Source organism: Dunckerocampus dactyliophorus, chromosome 6, assembly GCF_027744805.1.
Source record: "Dunckerocampus dactyliophorus isolate RoL2022-P2 chromosome 6, RoL_Ddac_1.1, whole genome shotgun sequence".
Classification (NCBI taxonomy): Eukaryota; Metazoa; Chordata; class Actinopteri; order Syngnathiformes; family Syngnathidae; genus Dunckerocampus; species Dunckerocampus dactyliophorus.
The window spans coordinates 17085065-17109489 of record NC_072824.1 but is presented as its reverse complement, the minus strand read 5'-3'; the positions used below and the strand labels follow the sequence as shown (position 1 = coordinate 17109489).

General features: G+C 39.4%; 2 protein-coding genes and 1 pseudogene across 2 annotated transcripts; all 3 read right to left on the bottom strand.

Annotated features, from left to right (window-relative positions):
* Positions 1-321: 321 nt before the first annotated feature.
* On the bottom strand, positions 322-9773 carry LOC129182878 (solute carrier family 22 member 7-like; annotated as a pseudogene).
* Positions 9774-12350: 2577 nt separating this feature from the next.
* LOC129182844 (solute carrier family 22 member 7-like) lies at positions 12351-16101 on the bottom strand. The gene is made up of 10 exons (XM_054779423.1): positions 15721-16101; positions 15529-15632; positions 15130-15284; positions 14793-14961; positions 14538-14661; positions 14337-14446; positions 13112-13326; positions 12915-13023; positions 12570-12776; positions 12351-12489 (listed from the first exon to the last, which is right to left on the bottom strand). The coding sequence occupies exons 1-10, from the start codon at positions 16099-16101 to the stop codon at positions 12450-12452; spliced, it is 1614 nt and encodes a 537-aa protein (XP_054635398.1). The 3' UTR covers positions 12351-12449.
* A 2077-nt stretch (positions 16102-18178) lies between these two features.
* LOC129182658 (solute carrier family 22 member 7-like) lies at positions 18179-24386 on the bottom strand. The gene is made up of 11 exons (XM_054779044.1): positions 24379-24386; positions 21591-21969; positions 21199-21302; positions 20959-21113; positions 20707-20875; positions 20512-20635; positions 20325-20434; positions 19624-19838; positions 19434-19542; positions 19149-19355; positions 18179-18227 (listed from the first exon to the last, which is right to left on the bottom strand). The coding sequence occupies exons 2-11, from the start codon at positions 21963-21965 to the stop codon at positions 18197-18199; spliced, it is 1599 nt and encodes a 532-aa protein (XP_054635019.1). The 5' UTR covers positions 21966-21969; positions 24379-24386; the 3' UTR covers positions 18179-18196.
* Positions 24387-24425: the final 39 nt, after the last annotated feature.

The window sequence follows — 24425 nt, the reverse complement described above, 5'->3', positions numbered from 1 at the left end:
AATTGTTGTTGCATTTGATTTCACTGGAAGCTGATAAGTTACCTTATCTTGTAAGGATTGTGTATTAAACGGGCGGGGTAGAGCCTCCCCCGAAATTTTATAGCAAATCCAACATAAAATGTAAAAATAAATGCAATGCAAATGCAATGTCAACTGCTGTGTGGTCAGTTACCCACTACAATGTTTCATTATAAAGTGGAAGCAAAAAGGGACACTCTGAAACACACACAACTTTGTCATTCTGTGATCTTTTTTAAACTATATGTATATATATATATAACTATAACTATAACTATAACTATATGTACCGTAATCTGCTCATTAACTTGTCTGCTCCACATCCTCAATAGTCTGTGGCAGACGGGCATTTTTTGTCTCAGGAAGAAGCATTGTCAGGGTGCCAGCAGCTAAAGCCATAAGGGAAAAGATGAGACTTGATAAACCGACCCACACCTCGTCCAGGAAATTAATCAGAGGGCATGCTGCCACGCCGAGACGGGCCAGGAAGGAACAGTAGCCCATCCCGTTTAGCCTGCACAAATGCAAAGAATGTGTCACTTTAGCAAACCACTGATTCAAATGTGGAGCAAAGACAGCACCAGCTCTTTAGATACTGTACATATTTCATAAAATGTGTACAGCTATGTCATAAGATATAGTTACTTGTTACCACATTTTTTTTATGAATAAGCTTTCAAATAGTATTTCAAATGAAGTGTACACATTTTCCACAGGTAATGTCTGAAAGATCTGAAATCATTTATCTTGGTGCCTTCCCCCCTGTTTACTTTTGAAATATGCAGCATGCTTTACCCACCTTACGACAGTAGGGTAGAGTTCTGCTGTGTACAGAAATAAAACCGTAAGAGATCCTTGGGCAAACATCTTGCCCATTGCCCCCAGAACTGTCTGATAAGCCCCCTTGTCTAAAAATAAGACACAGACAAAATATTGTAGTAATCTTTGCTATTTTTTTTTTACTTTCTAATTTCTGCAAGAGTCTCGCTCTCAATCACTTACCGAGAGGGATGAGCATGTTGCCCAACAAACACAGTCCAGTCAGAAAAAGTCCTCCAGCCTGATTTAATTGTCGGCCTATTGTGTCCAAAGTGAACAGGACAAACATTTTGGCAGGAATCTCACTGGCACCATGGATGAACTGTGTCAGATAAATGTTCACGCCAAATCCAGTCACATTAAAGCTGATTCCATAGTAACTGCATGTCAATCCGAACCTGCAAACAGATCAGCCAACATATGTTGATCAGTATGTATACATTACCATGGGTGATACTATGAAAACCACATTAGTAGACCAAAATCATTGACTTTTTTCAGATTACGTTACTGTTCTTCTTGTTTCATCAAAGTACAGTATTTCAGATAATGCTATCCACAGTCACTCATTTTCGGCTCTCCAGTTTTATACAAATAAAGTGGATCCCCGCATATTCTCAATTTAACATTCGGGTCCCAGCAAATTTAGTTTTAATAATTTTTTTTCCTCCAAATATAGTAAAACATAAAATGTACAGCCTACATTTGGATTACATTTCAGAGTAAGATGGCGGCGTTGCTATTTGACTACAGAAGCACAGCCTTCTACAGTCAACTTTACAATTAACAATCCGGCCCCAAAACTTGCAGTGAGGTGAACATAAGTCATATATGGTCGTAAGTCCATCCATCCATTTTCCTCCGCTTATCCGGGTTCGGGTCGTGGGGGCAGCAGTCTCACTAGGAAAGCCCAGACTTCCCGGTCCCCGGCCACCTCCTCCGGGAGGACACCAAGGCGTTCCCAGGCCAGCTCTGAGAAATAATCCCTCCAGCCTGTCCTAGGTCTGCCCCGAGGTGGTCTTCGGCGGCCAAATCTGGTTCTTGGAACATGGAGAGTTTGGAGGGGGGACAGCGAGCCGGTGTAGTGTATGGTGGCGCCTCAATGCAGCAGTATAATGCAGGCTTTATTAGTGTAAAAAATAAAAATATACTTTTTTATGGATGTCTCAATTACTCACGTTTATTTTCTATTTGTGTAACCCCCGCGAACATTGGGGATCTATGGTAATGTGGTAGTTCTCTTGATAGGTGGTATGGTTTTTGTAGTTTTCCATCTAATAAGCCTTCTAGGGATTTTTCTTCCACTGTGTTTTGTATGAAAAAGGAGTTAAACCATTCATTTTCTATCCAGCCTGTCCCAACTGACTTCGGGTGAGAGTCAATCACAGGACACATATAGACAAAGAACCATTCACACTCACACCTACGGACAATTTAGAATCTGTAATTGGTCTAACATGCATGTTTTTGGCATACGGGAGAAAGTACCAAGGGAAAACCTAGCACATGGACAACATGCAAACTCCACACAGAGATGCTCCAACGGTGAGTCAAACACGGATTTCCTGATCGTGAGGCAGCGATGCTAACCACTACTCTAATGTTCTCTGGAAGTAAGCCATCAAAACAATATATTCTGACATACCAGTGGGATAAAAAAAACCCCCACAGATTTATGTACTGCACCACACAGTGCCAGTAAGCACAGCCAGTCTCCTCATCCTGGGGGTCCTCACCAAATCCAGGACTGAATATTTTCTGTTTGCATTTTCTACTATTATTACTTTGGACAAATTCTAGAATGTAAAATTGGAAAAAGAGTGAAATTCATTACACTAGGTGTCAATTTATGAATTTGAAATGTACAGTTTATTTCACCTCTGGATTGAGCTGGTCCATGAACTGCTCTCTGTGGTTGACCTTTGCACATTTGCTTAAGTAAAAATGTGCACGGCTGACGTTCCCCTGGCCTATGAGCCATCTGGCAGACTCTGGCATAATCCTGAAAAAAACAACATTTTGTTGTAATTTTATTAGTAAGGCTCAGGCTTACCTCAGAAGGTTAAAACCAACGATGCGTGGTTGTAGACAACCTCAGTGCAGTTGATTAAAATATTTAATCACGATTAATCATATTTTTTTGCTCATAGTTATCTTACGATTAATCACATTTAATCCCAGATAGAAAGAAGTTGTTATTAATAATAAGTAGGGATGTATATATATATATATGTATATACATATACATAGACACATACATATACATACACACACACACATATATATATATATATATATATATATATATATATATATATATATATATATTCGGCACTATTTTCTGCTCTATAGCTAATGTAATCTGAATTACTACTGTGTGGGATCAATAAAGTTCTTATCTTAGCCATCTGAGAAGATCAAATACATTGTTTTTGGTGCCTAACTGTTTTCCAAGTATATTAGCTCGTGTGTGAATGAATAAACGAGAGGAATTAACTTAAATTTCTTAGTAGAAAGGCACTTCATAAAAGTAAGTACAGTACATTTATTTGTATTCACTTACAGCGCAGCCTTGCCACATCCAATATGGCGGCGACATTGACGACATTTTTCGGGAGTCACCTCCATGGTGCAAGTGGACATTTTATAAGCCCTCTTTTCTTTACTCCATAAATTCCATAAAGTTGTTTTGGCCACTGAAAAAATACACACAAAAGCATTTGCTAGGAAGATATGTTATGTTATGTGTTTTATTCTATTTATTTATGTATGTGATACGGAAGTGGATATGACATTTACATCTACGCTACGTGCATTGCGTAAGTGTTTACATAGTTCAGTTTTGGTGGATGTCATAAGACGATAGAAACATCAAGAGTCACTTATAAAATAACCTCCCAATATATTACATATATGCTATAACTACCACAGCACGTGACGTCGCAGAAGCGCTGTCGTAAAAATTTGGTATATCACGATATTATTGGTGGCCGATATTATCGGACATCCCTAATAAATATACATATATATACTGTATATACAGTATATATATATATATATATATATATATACTGTATATACAGTATATATACAGTATATGGTCAAAGCACAAAAACAGGTTCTACAAAATATCAAAGACTGATCCAAAAAATGTAGGATTATTATTTTGGTATGAATCACAATACGGGGGGAACCATGGCGATTGTCAGAGGTCCGAGTGCTTCTCTAGTTCGAGGAGTTTTCTGCTCTCCCCAGACTCTGTTTACTCTCTCACTGTAGGAACTAAACATCTATGTATTTTGTGTCTAAATATAACTGATGTTAGCGTAACAGGTATGAAAAAGATGTTTTTCTTTATTTTTCTCAAACTCCTGCTGAAGTCTCCTGGCGCCCCCAGGGGAAACTGTTGCTCTAACTGGTTATTTTGGTGTACATGTCACTCAACAGTTGTTGGCCAGACGACCATAAATCCCGAGTGTTCCTTGGTTTCTTTTAGTTAAACCCATCCTTCGTAATGTTCTGATGGAGGCTATGTTCAATGTTATTTTGAAAAAATAAATGCATATCCAGGCCGCACGGTGCCCTATTGATTCGCATGTTGGCCACACAGTCAGGCGATCGGGAAGATCTTGGTTTGAATCTTCGCTTGGGCTGTGTGGAGTTTGCATGTTCTCCCCGTGTGTGCGTGGGTTTTCTCCGGGTACTCCGGCTCCCTCCCACATTCCAAAAACATGCATGTTAGGTTAATTGGCGACTTGAAATTGTCCATAGGTATGAATGTGAGTGTGAATGGTTGTCTGTCTATGTTTGTCATCAGCCCTGCAATTGGCTGGTGACCAGTCCAGGATGTACCCCGCCTCTCGCCCGCTGGGATGGGCTCCAGCATAGAAGAGCAAGCAGCATAGAAGATGGATGGATGGATGGAAACCCTTCCATTATGTATACCGCTTGTCCTCACTAGGTGAGTAGGGGTATGCTAGAGCCTATCCCAGATGACTCGCCATCCAAACGCAGGGCTCATATAGACAAACAACCATACACACTCAAATTCATACCTATGGACAATTTAGAGTCTCCAATTAACCTAAAATGCATGTTCTTAGAATATGGAAGGAAGTCGGAGTATCAGGAAAAAACCCACGCATGGACAGGGAGAACATGCAAACTCCACAGATTCCCAAACGGAGACACAAACCCAGATCCCCTGACTGTGTGGTCAGCATGCTAACCTCTAGGCCACCATGCGGCTCATAAATGCATATATAAATATTATATAAACAAGTACAAAAGCCAAGCCAGATATAATAGTAAAGGACCGATAACTTTACTAATGTCCAATTGAAAAAATGTAATAAATAATTCTGGGCTAATGTGATTTTTTGGATAGTCAATTAAAGGCAATTATAATTGTATATAAATGGCGGTGCGTTTTCACCTGCTTGGTTTTCAGCAGCGCCTTTAGTTTTCCTTTTTGCCTAGTGGTATTTTTCCCTGCTAGTACTTCGAGTAGCACTTTGTGTTTTCTTTTTTGGCTTGAGCCCTGTGTCTTTGTCATCGGACTCTGGTCATTTTTGCATTGCTGTCTTTTTGTATTAAACCTTTTTGTTGTCATCTGAGTGTGTTGTCTCTGCATCTCTTACGCTGAGTCGTGACACAAATTGAGGCTAATACAACTTGTTTTTTGTAACCTTTTAACTGTTTTCTGCTCAATGCAGCTGTAACCATCTATTGATTGTAATATTCTGCCGCAGGGTTTTTTCTTTTTTTTTTTTATGCAAAAAACAAGCTGCAAGCAACAAATGGCACCAGGGCCAGACTTTGGATACCACTGATGAAAATGCTGAAAACAGTAAAGTCGGTCAATCATTTCTCCTTACCATGTACAACTGATTCCCAGCAAGGCCGGGATGGTTGCTACGGCTGTCAGGTACCTCCAGTCTCTTACTAAATAGGCCAGACCAGCAAGCAGCATTGTGTTCACACTGCAGTCCATGCCTATTAAAATACTCAGTGTACAGCTGTGCTTGATGTCAGTCCATTCTATACCTACAATATACCAAAATACACACATACTCTTATTAGAGCTGACTGATACAAAGAGTTTTTTTCAGAATAGCAAAATCAAAATAACTTCATGTTTTTGCTCAAGTGTTGTTGACATGATGATTAGATTAGAGCAACTCTGACAATACATCAAAACTTTTGTAAAAAGTAAAAGGAGCATTGATTGTAGCAACAACAAAGCAATCCAATGAGCTAAGTCAGTAACGAGTTTCCAAGTCAAATCATACATACAACCAATTCAACATCCTTAGTGGGAAGAAGCTGATTTATTTACCAATGACATTGATTAGCTTTGACCTGTTTTGCTTTGTTGCATAAAAACAACACTGAAAGGATGAGATCGACACTCACACAGGGCATTGGTGATTACGGTGATTCCGGAGCATCCAAATCCAGTAAAGAACCGCATGACTGCAAACATGGACAAATTGTATGACAGAGCACTTGCAAATCCAAAGCAGGTGGTTGTCACATAAGACACCAAGAGCACTGTTTGTTCTCCTGCCAAACCTGCAAGAGAATACATCATAGAAAAAAATAATCTTAGATGGAAAATAGTATGTTCGGAAGAATCTGTTAATAGTTATGCTGCATAAATAAATATCTCTTAGGCTTGGGGAGAATGAAACGTGATATGTAGTTATTTGTTATCGTCATTACTAGAGGTGGAACGTATGTGTACATGTATTTGTAATCAGATTTTTCATTAGAGTACAGCGCCGTACCGAGATCCTACATGGAACGTATCGAGTGAGGGACAGTCAAGTGTCTACTGCGTGTCACTGCGCAATACGTACCCGGAATGCAATCGGTCCCGCGCATGCACAAGGGCTATGTCACTTCCTCCTTGAGCTGATTTTTAAGACAGCGCTTGTGCGACGTCACGAGTGGTGGTGGTTATTTTTTTAATGAACATAAATGGTCAATAGCCGTACTTCATATAACATGTGTCATATGTTGGGAGGTTATTTTATAACTGAATCTTGGTACAATACTTCATAAGTATGGGGATGTTTCTATCGTTTTATGACATCCACCAAGACTGAGTTCCGTAAAAACTTACGCAATGCACATAGCGCAGACATAAACGTCATGTCCAGTTACGTGTAACCTACATAAATAAACAGAATAAAACACATATGTACACAATGTAAACAACTATAAATAGAGTGCAATGATGGATTCATCTAGAGCAGGGGTCTCAAACACAATTTACCTGGGGGCCGCTGGAGGTACAGTTTGAGTGAGGCTGGGCCGCATCAAGTATTGGGAGTAGGGCTGGGAATCTCGGGGTTCCTCACGATACGACACGCGATACATGGCTCACAATAACAATAATATCTTGATACAGTAATAGGGTGAATCAAATAAATAAATCAATAAATTCACAGTTTATTGCATTCAGCTGGGATAGGCTCCAGCTTACCCGTGACCCTAATGAAGACAAGCGGTATAGAAAATGGGTGGAATTTTTTTACCACATTTTTTAAGTGACTCACTCACTCTTAGTTCAGTGTAGGCTTATGTGTGCATCCTACAAGTAACATTGGCTTGTCGCAGGCCGTATCACAGTCATCTTTGAAGACAAGTTGCGGGCCACAAAATGTGACTCGGCAGTCCGCAAATGGCCCACGGGCCACGACTTTGAGAGTGTAAAGCTTTTTCAGTTTTCTTTGTAAACGGGGAAATACCATCCATCCAAACATATCTTCCTAGCAAATGCTTTTGTGTGTATTCTTTCAGTGGCCAAAAACAACGTAAAATTATTTATGGAACAAAGAAAAGAGGGCTTATAAATTATCATGGATATGATGACGAAAAAAAAACGATTGATTATGTTGTTACTTCTCAAATTTCTATCTATCTTAATGATGTTTTTGGGAGTGGAAGCGAGATGCTTGCTGTCGTAAAATAGATTGACGGATGGCGTAGATCAGTGGTCCCCAACTCCCGGGCCGTGGGTCATTTGGTACCGGGCCGCACAGAAAGAAAAAATAATTTCCATTATTTAATTTTTTTTAATGTTTTATTTTGAAAAGTGGCCGGATTCTCTCTGTTACATCCGTCTCACTTGACGCATGTCCATTGTGCGTGTGCTAACTTTATCTCATGCCGCACAGACAGACTACTACTGTATTTTTACCATTTTTCTTTCACCTCATATTTGGTGTCAAATGCTGATACTATGAGGGAATGCATAAAGGTAAGTTTTGATGACTTATTGAGTGCTAATGTGCACATTTGTCTCAAGTTAATTCATGCTAGCGCACTGCCTTTTCCCACACACGTCAAACAGCGATGTAATAATCTCTCTGGAAAAACTTGGCTGGAACTTGAAGTGGTGGATGGTGGGTCGGCATTCATTTTGTGCTTTTAATTTGATGTTATTCATGTCTTAGTTTTATAGTTTTACACAATACATAATAAATAAGATAAATTAGATCGCTATAATGTGCGAACCCCCACCACCACCACCACAAACCCCGGTCCGCGGGAGATTTGTGGGAACACAAGCTGGTCCGTGGGTCAAAAAAGGTTGGGGACCACTGATGTAGATTACACATGCCGAACATGTGACTGCCGAAAAATAGGCCGACCGGATGTAGACATGTTCTGCACATGTTCTGCACATGAACCGATTGCGTTCCGGGTACGTATTGCACAGTGACACTCTGTAAACAAATCCAGTTGCGGCCTATTCTTTGGCTAGTGATATCACCAAAAAAAAGCCAGAGCTTGAAAACCCTCTTCCGTCATTAAAAGCTTCTGTTTGGGAACACTTTGCTGTCCGGATGAACGGAGACAAATGGATGGGAAGAAAGTAGTGTGCCGGCATTGTTCATTCAAAATGGGGAACAGGGCTTGGAGCCGGAACTTTTAAGGCAATAAGAACAATAAAATAATAATTCCAACTGTTACTGTTAACCTTGGTGGCATCATTGTACTTTCCTAAACTGAAACGTCTTTTTATTTGAAAATGTTTGAAAATTCATTGGATAATTTACCTGCTAGCAGTTTGCAGCTTTTTGTTTCATTTTAAAAATCATTAGAGCTGCTTAAACAAAAGCTTAGCATGTTTTATGTTGTGCATTTTCTTCCCTTACGGTACTACAAATGAACCAAACCGCGACCTTAAAACTGAGGTATGTACCGAACCACGATACCGTTAAATTATAGAGTTAAATTATAGAGTATGCATGCAGTAAGGTAATTCAGACAGTGTTCTTTTTGGATTGTGATGTATTAACTATTGCAAGATGATTCCAATGACAAACAAAGCATTTAAGAACATATCCTTATGACCTGTCACTAAGAGTACCAAGCACTCCTGCTCCAAGCATGGCGCCCATGAAGAAGATGGTTGCTGTGGCTTTGTTCATTCTTCTTCTCTCACAAACCAAATCCCACTGTCAGGGGGCATGAAGACAGTCACTCAAGAATGAAGGATTTACAGTAAGTGATGCTGTGCAAAGCATGCAGTTGAAACTCACCTCTGATGCCAGAGTAGACTTGACGACAGACGTATCATACACCCATCCGTTCTGACAAAATACTGTTGGCAGCTCAGTAACGTTGGAGGAGTTGAGCAACAGATGATACTGAGGCTCAGCAAACATCTGACAAGAGCTCAGCGTCCCATCCTCCTGGACCGGAATATTAACAGCGAGCCTCTGCCCAGTGGACAGATTCCTAAAAACCCTCCCATCATTTAAAGCACTACTGTTGCAGTGGTGAGAAGGAATAAATGCGACGAAATTATTTAGCAGAAAGTGAAAAAGCAAACTCATACGTGGAATTACCAGCATTAGCACCAGCCTAAATTGGAATCTCCCAAAGCCGTTCAATTCTGCTATCACATCATCAAACTTCATCTTGAAAGCTCAACTGGAAATGTGGAGTCAATGGACTGTTATTGTGTCGCATGCAAGTAAGCAATCTTTAAGAATTAACATATAAGTTAAATCATTTGCCAACACCGTCATATTCATTACAATCTAGTACTGTACATGCCATTTTTGTTAATGTCCAACCGGTTTATCTTAATGGTCTTACCAGGTAAAAAAATAGCAAAGGTCATCATGCTGTGGCTGATTTGAGCCATGGCAAAGTCCATTTTTAGAAGACCTGTTATTTGTACGCTTGTTCAGAATGACTCGTTTCAGGGGCTAATATTTGATGACGAAGTTAAACTTTGAACGCAAAACTGATATACTTGAAGCAAAAGCTTGTCAATGCAAGCAAGAATTTCCATAGGACAGTTACAGTGTTGGAAAGTTGATGTCATGCAAAATGGGAATAACGAGATAACTGTAAAACATTTAACAGAATTAAATCATCATTAAATCATAATTCAATCATAAAGCTTGCTCTATGACCAAATTAAAAAAAGCAAGTTTCTAGTGCATATTTTTTGTCATCTTTTCTGGTTGCTCCAGGCTCTGTTTACAACCTAACCCAGAGGTCTCCAAACTTTTTTCTTCTAAAAGCTACTTTTACAAAATGAAAATGCTCAAAAGCTACTATTTCTGTAACATTTATTTTCATAGCTTATTTCAACCCAAACAAACTGAAAACATTTATTTTGCCAGAACATTAAAAGTGTTGGTGTCCACAACTGACATTTTGCATTAAAACACCAACAAAAAACATTGTTCATCTGCATCTTTTATTCTAGTACGCATTTCTTTACCCCAGCTTTCATCTCCATTACAACTACTTTAACAAAAACAAAGCTAATTGTGTTTAATGTTGATTCATCATTAATAATGTCTGAACTGAACAGTTATAAAAACACTAAGAGCCAAAGACTATATTCTTAGGCCCTTTGGTGAGCTGCTCAAAGTCAGCTGGCGAGCCACTGCTAGCTCCTGAGCCAATGTCAGAGTCACCATTCACTTGCCGTGTCCCTCATGCCGAGTGAGTCTAGTTTCGCAAGTGGTTCACCCGGGTGGTATTACCCAGGTTCTTTGAGTGCTCGGCTCACTGTTAGTGAGCTCGAACAGGAACAGGAAGCAGAAAGGAGAGTTGATTTGAGGCAAGGAGCATATGTGTAGCTTCTTCCACGGGGTTAATACATTTATACAAATGCAGTTAGAGTAACAATTGCACAGTTAATGCCATGATACCCGCTTTCCTTTTTAATTCAGCTTTAGTGGCAGCAGGGTAAACAAGGTAACTGAGATAATTACCCGCGAGTCCTGGTTCAGTAAAAAACGTGCAAGTTTTGAACGACTCGGCCAATACTCCATCTCTACCTGCAACCATAAGAACTAAAAAGCAATTCATTTAGCCTTTCAGCATCACTGAAGTTAGTTAAACAGGTTTGAGGGTGTGCTCATTGGCCCTGCAGCAGCAAGACTCAGATAAATCAAAATACTTCCAGCATACTCTCCAGTGAAGTAATGATATATGTTCTCAGATACTGTAAATACTGGATATCATGACATTTTTATCCGACTTTAATATTCATTTTAAACGGTAGCTAAAAGTGAAGGTAAGCTTTTTGTCACTCTTAGTTCTGTAGGTAATTGTTTGTGTAATCTCACCCTTGTACTCCTGAAACACTGCACACAAGAAGGTGACAATTCAAACCTTGCACTCTTACTGTGTTTCCTGTGGTGTTATTTTTTCTGACAAGCACACCACCTGGTGGCACTGTTATTAAACCCTAAGGTTTGGTCCCCTAAGTCAGACTGACTTGATATTTTCACACACAGTTCAGTACGTGCCACATAACACCCATTGTATGACCACAAATTGGTATACAATTGTTAAAGGGTACCGACAAGCATGTCTGTACAATTTGAGCAAAATTGTTTGAAAAACCGCCATCAAGCAAAGCGTTTTTGCAGGGACAGCGGTGGGACTTAGTCATTGAGCATTTGTCTAACGATTATAAAACATTGAGCATATCTGGATTCCATGTATGATAGTCTACCAAAGCATTTTGAGTACAACCCTTAGAGCAGTGGTCATCAAGGTTTTTTTCTTGTGAGTAACATTTATTTCCACAGCTTATTTCAGCACAAACAAAACGAATATTCTTGTTTTACTGGAACACTCACATAATGCTGGTATCCACAATTCATATTTTGTATTTCAGAATGCATTTCTTTCTCGTGTTCTCACATTACTAACTGACAACCTGAATGAAAAGCAGGCTTGCGGGCGCCTCATACGGTCGTGAGGGGCTACCTGGTGCACCGTGTTGGTGACCCCTGCCTTAGGGGGTGCCACAAATGTCATTTTCACGGGGTGTCGTTCACATGCTTGATATATTTCTGCATGGCTGTGTTTTTATAGCCCTATCTTGGCAATCTTGCTCCTGTTAGGGATTTACAGCAACCTTGAGGATTGTAATAGCCACATGTGATTTATCGGTATGAAATAAGAACCAAATACACCAGATTTTTTTTCAGAATATTTATTAAGTCATACACTACAAACTAGCCAGACCAATATTGTGTTGTGTGATATACAAGTTATGAAAGGGAGCAGTTCCAGTTATTTTGAGGAGGATTTTAACGGGACTTTTGCAAACCACATAATTAAAGAGGAGCGTTCTCGTCAGATGTGCAGTCTGATCTTCTGGAACATACAGACCATTGTCATTGTCGACACTCTAAATACTAATCATGTGTAATCCTGTCAAAATGAAGGTCTATTACCTTGTCTGTTCCACATCTTCAATAGTTTCCGGAAGACGGACATTCATTGTCTCAGGGAGAAGCATTGTCAACAACCCGGCAGTTAAAGCTATCACGGAAAAGACAATGCCTGGCAAAGCAACCCACACCTCCTCAAGAAGAGTCACCGGGAGGGACAGTGACACGCCGAGACGGGCCAGGAAGGAACAGCAGCCAAAACCATTCTGCCTGTGTTAATACAAAAACATTTCTAAGAATCTAACAATTTCAGTAGGCCAGTGCTTCGAATATGGACTCTTATGACTCTTACACGTTCTGGACAATGTGTGTTATACTGTATTGTGATTTACATGATGTTATACTGACCTCATTACTGTAGGATAGAGTTCTGCAGTGTACAAATACAAAACTGTAAAAGCTGCTTCAGAAAACATCTTGCCCAGTGCTGCCACTATTGTTCGAAATGCTGCGTAATCTGAAATATGACATCCAAGAAAGACATTTTTAATCCCAACAAGCTGCTCTTTATCATTTGCTATTTAGACTCAATCTTGATCACTTACGCGCTGGAATTAAGACGTTACAGAACAGACAAAGTCCAGTCAGAACAAGTCCGCCGGACTGATTCAGCTTTCTCCCGAGTTTGTTCAAAGAGAAGAGGATGAAAAATTTGGCAGGGAGTTCAGAGACACCGTAGATCAACTGTGTAAGGTAAATGTTCACGCCAAATCCAGAGATATTCAAACCAATTCCGTAGTAACTGCAGGCCACTTCAAACCTACAAACAGAAGATTAGAAAGTGTTTTCAGAATTTCCTACCGCTAAACGTAATACAGTAGAACCTCTGAAGTCGCAATATATATATATATATATATATATATACTGTATATACTGTATATATGTATGTTCTTAACATAGTTGAATGTGCTGACAACAGAATCACACTAAAATTATAATTGGAAATCATTATTATTATTGGGGGTGTCTTGCTGTCCACCTGTTGTATATTCCATTTGCATAACAGCATGTGAAATTGATTAAGTGTTCCCTTTATTTTTTTTTAGCAGTTTATATATATATGTATGTGTATATATGGCCCCTGGTCACTCTCTGGCCACCCCACTGGCCATCTATACATTTTACGTATCAACTTATTGCCACCCTTATGTGAGTAATTGTCTCACTTTGGCCACACCAATGAAAATGTTCTGGCTCCGCCACTGTAACAAGCAGAGAAAAAAAGCGTATTCTACTGATATATTATACTGTCACCTATGCGCTTTACTAGTTTTTGTGTGCTGAAGCACAGTTTGGTGCCCAGAGACAAACTCATGGCACTAACTCTTTGGCACACATCGTAAATGAACGAGTGGCCTCACCGCCAACTTCTGTCTCAACCACTTTCCTATTGAACCACTCTCACCTACTTTTGTTCTTTTGCCAACTACAAGGACACGATTCTGTTTCTCATCCGCTTCACTTTTGAGACAGCAGATTGTCAGTGGGATAAACGGTCACAATGTCAATGGTTGTTCATATCAAGATTGGTCAACTACTTTTTAAACATTTATATGCAAATTAGATTCTGAAACCGATTATTTCTATGGAAATAATGTTTTGAAATACAGTATGAACAAACTAAATGTAGACCAGTGAATGGATTTTGAATGGATACCACCACAGACGTTCTACTGTAGCACTCCACACCAACTCATTGCATGTAAGGTATGTATGCATTAAAGGGGCAGTTTTAAAGGTGTAAAAAAGGTCTAGTTATATGATACATACCACACAATGCCAGTAATTAGAGTCAGTCTCCTCATGCCGGGAGTCCTCACTAAATCCAATAAAGAATATGTTCTCTTTCCATTTTCGGACACTGTTAATTTGGATAAACTCTGAAAAGAAAAACTTGAAATAATTTATTCAAGTCAGATAAAATTGATGTCATTCTTGACCAAATATTCACAAATTTGTAAGATTTTGCACCTCAGGTTTTAGGTGCTCCATGAATTGCTCTCTGCGGTTTACTTTGGCACACTTGTTAAGGTAAAAATAAGCACGGTTCACCTTTCCGTGGCTTTTCAGCCATCTGGCAGAATCTGGAAGCCACCTGCCACACACATTTGAGCAATGACACACACATCTTCAACTATGATCTTTGGCCATGGTGAAATTGGTTTCTTTGTTCAATACAGAAAGATTGACGTTAATCTTTTTCCTCTTTTCGTCATTTCTCCTTACCACCAACAGATGATGGCCAACAAGACTGGGGTGTTTGTTGCGGCTGTCAGGTACCTCCAGTCATTGACTAAATAGGCCACAGCAGCCAGCAGGGTTGTGCCCACACTCCAGTCCAAGCTTAATAAAATGCACACTGTGGATCGATGCTTGACCTCTACCCATTCTATACCTAAAATGAGCAATGAAATTGGCACTAAAATCTGTGTGTTGTACTAAAAAAAAAAAAAGAATTTCTATGTTGGCAGTAAGTTGAGTGAGGGTAAGATTAATGTTAATAAATAAGTTATACTCCAATTAATAGACATGTTTTTGAACAATAAAATGTCATTTCACTTACAGAGGACAACAGTGATTATGCTGATTCCAGAACATCCGAATCCAGTAAAAAACCTCATGGCTGCAAACATGCTCAAACTAGTTGACATACTGCTTGCGAATCCAAAGATTGTGGTTATCAGATAGGACACCAGGAGCATTATTCTCCTGCCAAACCTGCAAGACAAAAAGAAAAGTATGAAATTGAAAGTGCTAAAAAAAGTAATACAGAGTCTGACTTTGGTGATTTATAACTACAGTACTAGAGATAACATAACTTTCGGCTTCAAACTCAGCTTTACAATGGCAGCCATGCGAGCTCAGACAGTGATGGAAATGGTCCTCAAAAGATGAAAAAATATGAATCTGTTCTCCTCTAAACTAATATCATAAAAGAGTGTAGAGCTGAACTAATGATGACCTGTCACTGAGAGTGCCAAGCACTGCTGCCCCGAACATGACGCCCAGGAAGAAGATGGTTGCTGTGGCTTTGTTTACTTTTCTTCTCTCACAGACCAAATCCCACTGTCAGGGGGATTGAGGACAGTCAAGACAGTCACTCAAGAATGAAGGATTTATGTGATGCTGTGTAAAGCATGCAGCTAAAACTCACCTCTGATGCCAGAGTAGACTTGACGACGGAAGTATCATACACCCATCCGTTCTGACAAAATACTGTTGGCAGCTCAGTAACATTAGAGGAATTGAGCAACAGATGATACTGAGGCTCGGCAAACATCTGACAAGAGCTCAGCGTCCCATCCTCCTGTACTGGAATACTGACAGTGAGCCTCTGCCCAGTGGACAGATTCCTAAAAACACTCGCATCATCTGAAGCACTAATGTTGCAGTGGTGAGAAGGAATAAATGCGACGAAATTATTTTGAAGAAAGTGAAAAGGCAAAAGCAAACGTGGAATTACCAGCATTAGCACCAGCCTAAATTGGAATCTCCCAAAGCCGTTCAATTCTGCTATCACATCATCAAACTTCATCTTGAAAGCTCAACTGCCAGTGTGGAGTGAGGGGCAGAGAAGATACAAAAGTCATGTTGCAGAGTTAATAGTCACTTATGGGGATCTGTGACTGTGTGGTAAGACATTGAAAACAGCTTGCTTGTGCAGTCATATGAGACTAATATGGAAAGTGATTCATTTTTAAGAATAACCTTGGTAGTTGCCGTTGTACGTTCTATGCCAATACCTTACAAACGCTATCTTGCTTGTTTTAGTTGTGGCTGACCTAATTATGCTTAAACAAAAAACATTAATAATTGGCATCAAAAAGACCCATTGTTGTCTTCCTTGGTGTTATTCTTGACCAGACAGTTAAAGTTGTCATAGGACAATAATTGACGACAAGGTAAACTGACCGACGAGTGTAAATACTGATTTGTTTTGAGCTCAAGCGTTTTCATGAAGAAATGTTGAACGTCTACATGTCTACATCACGGCTACGTTTTGAGTAGGACCTATGGTAATGGTAATGGTTTCATTTTATTTGAAAATGCATACAGGTTACAGTGGAATACATCACATAATTCAATTCACAGTTCCACATGTCCAAAACGAGTCGGAAGAAGCAAAGCTTATTTAATCCCACCCCGCATCCGTTCCACATCTTATGCAGTACATTTATTCACTTCCTGTATTCCATATGTGTTTTTTTAATACATAGAATAATGATAAGGTAATGTAACAATATGATGATGTAATTATACATTTTTTTCACAATAAATATAATAATCAGTATAATAACAAATAAATAATAATAAACAGAGACAAGCATAACAAAACAAGTTCAAGACTCGTCTTCCTTGTATTTTGCAAACATCAGTTGCTTGTATTGTTTGATGAATTCGCTCAACTTGGTGTGTTTGAGTTCCTTACTCAGTCCGTTCCATAGTTTAATTCCACATACTGAAATGCTGTGGGGTTTTAGCGTTGTTCTCGCACATAAGTGTTCCTCTAAGATCATATTTCTCCTATCTTGTAGGAAAGTATTGTATGACATTTTGGGGTATTAATAGGTTATTGTTAGCTTTATGCATTATTTTAGCGGTTTGAAAAAGTACTAAATCTGCAAATTTTAATGTTTGTGATTTAAAAAATAAGGGATTTGTATGTTCTCTATCTTCACCTATTCACAAGTATTTTATGCTTGATCCACAAATTCATGCAATGTTGGTGAACAGAATTTGGGGAAATCAAATTGTTATCACCACACAAATATGTAAAATATGTAAAACTTTGGACTTATCCATACATCCATTTTCTATATTGCATATCTGTTAAAGGTGAATATAAAATTTGTGGTCTATGCATCTAGCTGTCCACCCCATGTTGGGTACTGACAGCACCATTTTTGAGTGTCTCATGTCAGTGTTAAGTCCCTTAAAGGTGCTACCCCTTCTTGGCTCCAAATTACACTTTTCTCACCGAAAAATATAACATTACCACCTCGCCTGGTTTCAAAAAACCAAAAATGTCTATATTCTTCACAATTATGATTATTTGTTGGTTGGCCTGAAAAGGAAGAGTGGCGTTCATCACTGTCAATCACTCATGGCTCATGCACATGCACATGCCCATAGTGTGCAAGCACATACACATACATGCAGTCTCAGAAAAACTATTAACATTTAGCAGTGGCTGAGAAGTTGCACCGTATTCTGCCTGTACGCACTGGGATTTCGAGAAACGAGAAATAAATAAAATTACATTTTTCCACTTTTTCCTATGCTTGTGGTATGGCTTGCATGCTCTGAGGAGGAAACCGCAATATATAGTACGTTAGAACGTATAGCGCCTCGTTGCGGTACATGAACCTTACGGACAGCACTTTTAGAAGGCAGTATTGGGAAGGTATGCTGACAGAAATAGTTAAAACTAATGACAAATGTGTCAAGAAGATTGACTTACACCTACCTATTAGTCAAACAGTCAAGTTCTCATGTATTCAACATTTATTGCCAATTCAATTTGCTGTGTCACATTGCTGTGCTTCTTCTGTCTTGTGCAGACTGAATACATCTTGTGGACTGGCTGAGCTCAGCATCACGGTTACACTTGACAGGATTTTGTTTCTTCATTAGATTGCCTTCCCCCTTGTTGATATCTTCCTACAATGTAAACACATGATGAATTTGATACGAGGGCTACTTAGGTCAACAAGAACATGGATCATCACCCATATGGTATTGTCTTGGCACGCTTAGAAGCCAGGCTGACAGGTACTACAATGAGAATTAATTATGGTAGTACAGTGGAACCTTGGTTAGCATCATTAATCTGTTCCAGAAGGTCTGACGCTAACCAAAACTGAAGCTAACCTATAAGAAATAATGTAAATCCAAATAATCCGTTCCAGAAAGCCAAAAATGTTAAGACAAAACACGTTTTTACATGCAGAAAACAATTCAAAATGCACATAAATATATTCAAAGGAATGAAATGAATGAAAGGGATACAGTAAGTGAACATTTACTTTTGCCTTCACTGAACATGCCATTCTTGACTGACGGAAAGCAGGAATGCGGTGGCGGTTGAACTCGCTGCCACATCGTGTCGTTTTCAATGAATGTGGAAGTAACCTTGAATGTTTGTTTATCCCTTTCATTTGTCATTTACTGTGTATGCATTTATTGTTTCATCAATTGTTTCATGCATGTAAAAATATAATTGTCAACCGCTGATTCCATCATTGGCGGGTGACGTAACTTCCTGTTCCGGTTGCCATTTTGTAAGCTAGCTAATAGGATGCCAACAAGGGAGGATTTTTTATGATTAAAAAAATACATTAAGAACACAGTTGGACTCACGCAGTGTATTAACAGCACGACAACACGCGCTTTATAGAATGCACACAAACCGAGGCAACATTTTGTCGTAAATTTTCGACGTTAACAGAAAACCACACAAAAGCGTACGCTAGTGGAGGTTCCACTGTACCTGCTGGTGTCAGTGGGAAAGTGTCAATGGCTTGTTGAGCTGAGTGTACTAAGAACTATTCAGTGGAAAGTAACTGACATTGCCCAGTTTACCTCGGTTTATCAACATCCTCAATGAACTCAGGCAATCTGGTATTGTGCGTTTCAGGTAGGAGTAAAGCCACTAAACCAGAAACCACTGCCATTGTGCAGTAGATCATGGATGGTAGGAGATGCCACACGTCCTCCAGAAGCACGATCAGTGGAGATATGGACACAGCCAGTCGTGCCACAAAGGAAGTGTAGCCTAAGCCATTCTGTCTGGATAATAAGAGGTTAATGTAACGCAATACATTACACCACAATAGAAATGGTTTGCTTAGTGCATCGCTGACTAACCGTACAACTGTCGGATAGAGTTCAGTTGTGAAGAAGAATATGACTGTGAATGATGCTTCGGACATGGCTCTGCCTAGGACTCCCAAAACTGTACGAATGGCCCACTTTTCTGAGGGTGATCAGAAAATACGCTGTATGTAAGTCATGCCTGTGACTGATTATAAACTGAATATGGAGAAAAAAAAGAAACCTTTTGCAACAAACATGTTGATAAAAAGAAAGAGCCCTGTCAACAGCAAGGTGGCCGACTGGGCCAGCCGTTTTCCCATTTTTTCCAGGAAGAAATACAGGCCGATCTTCACTGGCATTTCGATGGATGCAAATACAAACTGTGTAAGGTATGGGTTTAATCCAAACCCGGTGATATTCAGACTTATCCCATAATAAGTAAATGCAACCCCAAACCTGAGAACATAAAAAGAGACACTCAGTACCTGTAAAATAAACAAAGTAATACATCAGCAATAACAGCAGAGTGGTTCCACACAAGGTGTTAACATGATAGACTGTATGTTTTTCATTGCAGAAACATACAGCTTCATCCATTTGAATAAGTTTCACGCTAATTTATCAGTTTACCGAACCTATACGTGCGTGTGCGAAAGTCAGACAGTGTTTGACTTTTATTAGTCGATGGAGACATGGAAAATCCAGGCTTTATCCAAAGTTCAGATATCCACATAATCTCTACTTACTATTTAACACATAATATCTAATTTGTGCAAAGCAAAACTTACAGTCTTAATACTTAACAAGGGAATAACCTTTGAGCGCCAGTCACACAATCAGTATTCAGATCAGACCTGTTTCATCAATGAATTGCTCAAATAGAAAGCAACTGAGAACATACAGTACATTTTCCCTTAAACAATCCTTAAAAATGAGACTCACCATACGATGCCTGAACATATGGCAATTTTCCTCATGTTTGATGTTCTGAAAAGATCAATAGAAGTGTACGTTCTGTCATCTTTTTTATCCTCTACAAACTCCAGTAATGTCTGAAAAGCAAAGATGCAGTCTGTTTCTTCATGGTCATCTCTTCACTAAACCAAAGCAAAAATACACCAAAATGTACCCTTGGAGTAATGGTGGTCATGTGCATGGCTCTGTTGTTCATCTTTGCACATTGACTGATGTAATAATGAGCAGCATCTACCTTCCCGTTAGCCATGAGCCACCGGGCCGACTCTGGAAGCCACCTGAAGACACAGATAATGGAGTCGTTTCTTCAGTATTTGGGTGCAAAGTAAAAGCTATGACCCTCGAATACCTCCAACCAACCAGCGCCAATAACAGTGGCGAGGTAACAGCCAGAATGAGGGGCCTCCACTCATTCACCAAGTATGCAAATCCAGCCAGAATCCAGGATCCGACTGTCCAATCAAGGCTGAAGATTATACCATAGAGGGTCCTTTGCTCCACACCAAACCACTCTATATCTGTAAGCAAAGTTAACATCTGCTTAAATCCCCAAACTGAAACTGTTGTTAGCCAAATCTGACTATGCCATTAGTTAACGTACTGAGAACAAAAGAGATGATGCTTATTCCAGCGAGCGACATCCCGGTAAAAAAGCGCATAACTACAAACAGTATATAGGAAGTGGAGAATGCACTTAGCACTGCAAACAGCATTGATGAGAGATAGGACAGCAAGAGCATCCGCCGCCTGCCAAACCTGGTGAGTAAAAGAAGAAGCAAAAGTGTTTATTTACTCAAGCAAGAGCTTGTTCCCAAGAAACATGTTATTTTTGTTCTTCTACCTGTCACTCAGAAATCCAAACAAAGGGGCTCCAAACATAACGCCAATGAAGAAGATGGTGGCTGTCGCCTTATTCATGCCTTTCCGGTGGCATACGAGATCCCACTGTAAACCAATGAAAATTTGACATGAGGCAAATGTATACGGCAAACATAAATTAAGGATATGTGCCACGAGTGGAATGAAGGCAAGTGACATAAAATATTCAGTATTTAGTTAGATACATGCTGATATCAGCAGCATGCCATTTGTTTTATGCGAGTAAATACGTTTCTGGTAATAAAAGTTCTGGGAAATATTGTCAGAAAAGGTGCTTACGTTTTCTTTATGTTTACAAGCAACATATAATAATGCATTTTGAAAATACAACTGTAAAAAATAGTGATAACTTACCTCCGTTGCCAATGTCGATTTAAAGTTGCTGTTGTCATACACCCATCCATTCTGACACTGAACAAGCAATGAGTCCTTACTGCTGTTCAACATATGTGGATGTCGAGGCTTTGAAAACATCAGACAGGAACTTGGTGTCCCATCTTCCTCTACTGGCGTACTAAGCGCCAACTTCTGTTCCAAAGTCAAATTGAAGAAGATGCTTTCATTATCCAGAGCGCTGATGTTGCAGTGGTGAGAGGGAACCCCTGCCATGAAGTTATTCAGCAGGAAGTGACACGGCAATGTGATCCGAGATAAGAACTGTATCAGGACTAATCTGATTTGGAATTTTCCAAAGCCATTGATGTCTGACAGTATGTTGTCAAATTTCATTTTGACAAAGTCACCTCGATGTAGAAGACATGAAGTGAAAGTCTGCTCTGTGCTAGATACATTTACCATCGCAATGTTAATCATTACAATTACTCGTACCCGTGTCTTCTTTTGTGTTTAATTTATGCAGAGTCGGTGCAGCTCAACTTGGAATAATTATTCGGAATTTGTGCTATGCAAACTAGGATCAACATGCTGGTAGGGTCATCGCCATCATGTTAAAGAGTGCAGAAGTGTTTAGTTTACAATAGAACTGTTATTTTATATGTTATATGTTTATATGTTAACTGTTATTTTATTTTCAAAAGATGTCTGCGCTGCATTCATGTACTTGTGACAAGGGTATAGGGATTTGTCCTTATTGGAGCTGTGTGCGATGCTAACTCAACTGTGTCCAAAGGGGCAAAGACACCTCTTCTTGCTCTTTAAATAGACTAGCCAAGGAGCAAAGCAGTACTTGAGCAAGTTGGTAGGGGACGTGAACATCTGTAATTCATAACACGTGCTTGGATTTAATTTATCCATCTGTGGGCCCTCTGAGAAGAACGATGCAAAGCTGGTTATCAACTACAGAGCCATAAAGAGTCACTTCAAGGGGAAAAAAATGAATAATGGGTACAGTAAGTAGCAATTTATCCATTTGCTCATCCTCTTGTTTATGTCTGGCAAAGGAAATATACATACATGTATCTATTTAACATCTAAATGGATAATTGATAATCCTGTTGTGCATTGATTTTTAACCGGTTTACAGAATGTGGTTGCTTTTGAGACCTTTGGGTTTCTTATATGTGCAATGTTCTCTTAAAATTAACAGTAGACAAATACACTACTTGCAACTTGTGTTACTTTTAATGAGTGTTCATAATAATAACATAATGTGCATTATGTTGTTTTACTTATCTTGACTGATAGCATTTCCACCAAGACAGTCACTATTTTCCATAGGAAACATGGTACCCAGTGCAGTAAAGCTGTTTGATTGATTGGTTTTATGTCATGTTATGTCACACTTTAAAATCACTAAAAACATTAGCTCCAAGGCTGTGGCTCCATGGAAACATCTAATCCGCTAGAGGTCAGGCCTAAAGGGGGTCATGCGTCAGAGCAGGAGTTCATTCATTTGTCAAGGATGCTGACTACTTGTTTCCATGGAGACAGGCAACCATAGCCAATTTAATACCATACTAGGAAGCAGACATTCTTGCTGGATCAGGAGGAAGTCTTGATGACGTGAATGTGCTGAAATGATGTGGAACCAAGTGTGAGAAGTGTGATAGAGACACACAACTCTTGGTAACTTCAACTAGCCAAGTAGCCAAGTACACAATGCATTAATCACTTTCTACATAGTCATGTAAAAACAATACACATACTGACATCAGTATTTCACAGGACTGTATGTGACAATATGTGATTTAGGTTCTACTTTTCAAAGCAAGTTGAACATACATATTCACACAATTCCGTTCCCTTCTCACCTGATGCTGTCAGGTCAGTTCTCAAATTACACGTGTGCACAAATAAAACATGGCCAATTGTCAAACCAAAGGCAAGATAGCAAGCAAAGTAACCAGTGACCCACGGAAAGATTGGCATGCATACATTTGGCTTTGCTTATACAGTACACACAGTACACGTCATTATTTATTAGCTGACTTCCAGATCCATGGGATAACCAGCAAGGAAAAAAATTGTTCTTTCAATATTATGACGCCACCTTGTGGCAAATGTTGAGATGTGTCATGATGAGATGGGCTTCTTTCTGCCAGCCACAGTTATTCTTCGGCTCTGGACCAATGTCTCTAGGGAAAGGCTTTTTTGATTCAGCTAAAAATATACTGACATAATACAACACCACTGACAAATAAACAATGGTTTTACTTGTTGGAGTCAAATGTAAGGAACAACTGATCCTGGTTTCAAGTCATAAATGGAATTGTTGACAGTCAATGCAGTGCTTGTTACACTGACACCGACCTTCCATGTATAAACAGGAAAATTTGGAGAACATCCAGCCAATTGTTTTTCTTGTGCAGTTGGAAATGAAGGCTGCTATCCTCATGATATTACATACCTTTCCATTTAGAGCTCTAATAAGTTGCACTCCTGCAAGAGCTGGAACTCAATTTGGTGTACCACTAAAGCTCAGTTGACTTAATCTCAGCAAAAAAATATTAATACATTTTCAACAGCTGTTTGTTTTCCATCTAAGGTATCACTGGTGATATCCAAGATGTTGTAAGTGAATCAGAAATGGAACCAGAAGCTGAAGACCCAGAAAACATGGATTGGTCAGTTCCTTGGTTGGGCTCCAATGGTTCTCAAGAACGTGGTATCCTTGAATCCCTGGCAGAGTCCGATAATGAAGATGCTGTCAGTGTTGCGAAGAGAAGCTTTGACCCACAGCCGTCTCCTTTCCCAAAGTCTAATGCAGAGTGCCCAGACTTTTTCGACTCA

What these genes read in the sequence shown, in the direction of transcription:
- LOC129182844 (XM_054779423.1), bottom strand. Translation starts at nt 16,101, where the DNA reads ATGAAGTTTGATGATGTGATAGCAGAATTGAACGGCTTTGGGAGATTC. An exon ending in CATAATCACTGTTGTCCTCT is followed by an intron (nt 14,962 to 15,129) that starts GTAAGTGAAATG and finishes TGCTCATTTTAG; the next exon opens with GTATAGAATGGGTAGAGGTC. An exon ending in TGGAGCACCTAAAACCTGAG is followed by an intron (nt 14,447 to 14,537) that starts GTGCAAAATCTT and finishes TTTTCTTTTCAG; the next exon opens with AGTTTATCCAAATTAACAGT.
- LOC129182658 (XM_054779044.1), bottom strand. Translation starts at nt 21,965, where the DNA reads ATGAAATTTGACAACATACTGTCAGACATCAATGGCTTTGGAAAATTC. An exon ending in TGACCACCATTACTCCAAGG is followed by an intron (nt 20,435 to 20,511) that starts GTACATTTTGGT and finishes TTTGCTTTTCAG; the next exon opens with ACATTACTGGAGTTTGTAGA. An exon ending in GAGGATGTTGATAAACCGAG is followed by an intron (nt 18,228 to 19,148) that starts GTAAACTGGGCA and finishes TTTACATTGTAG; the next exon opens with GAAGATATCAACAAGGGGGA.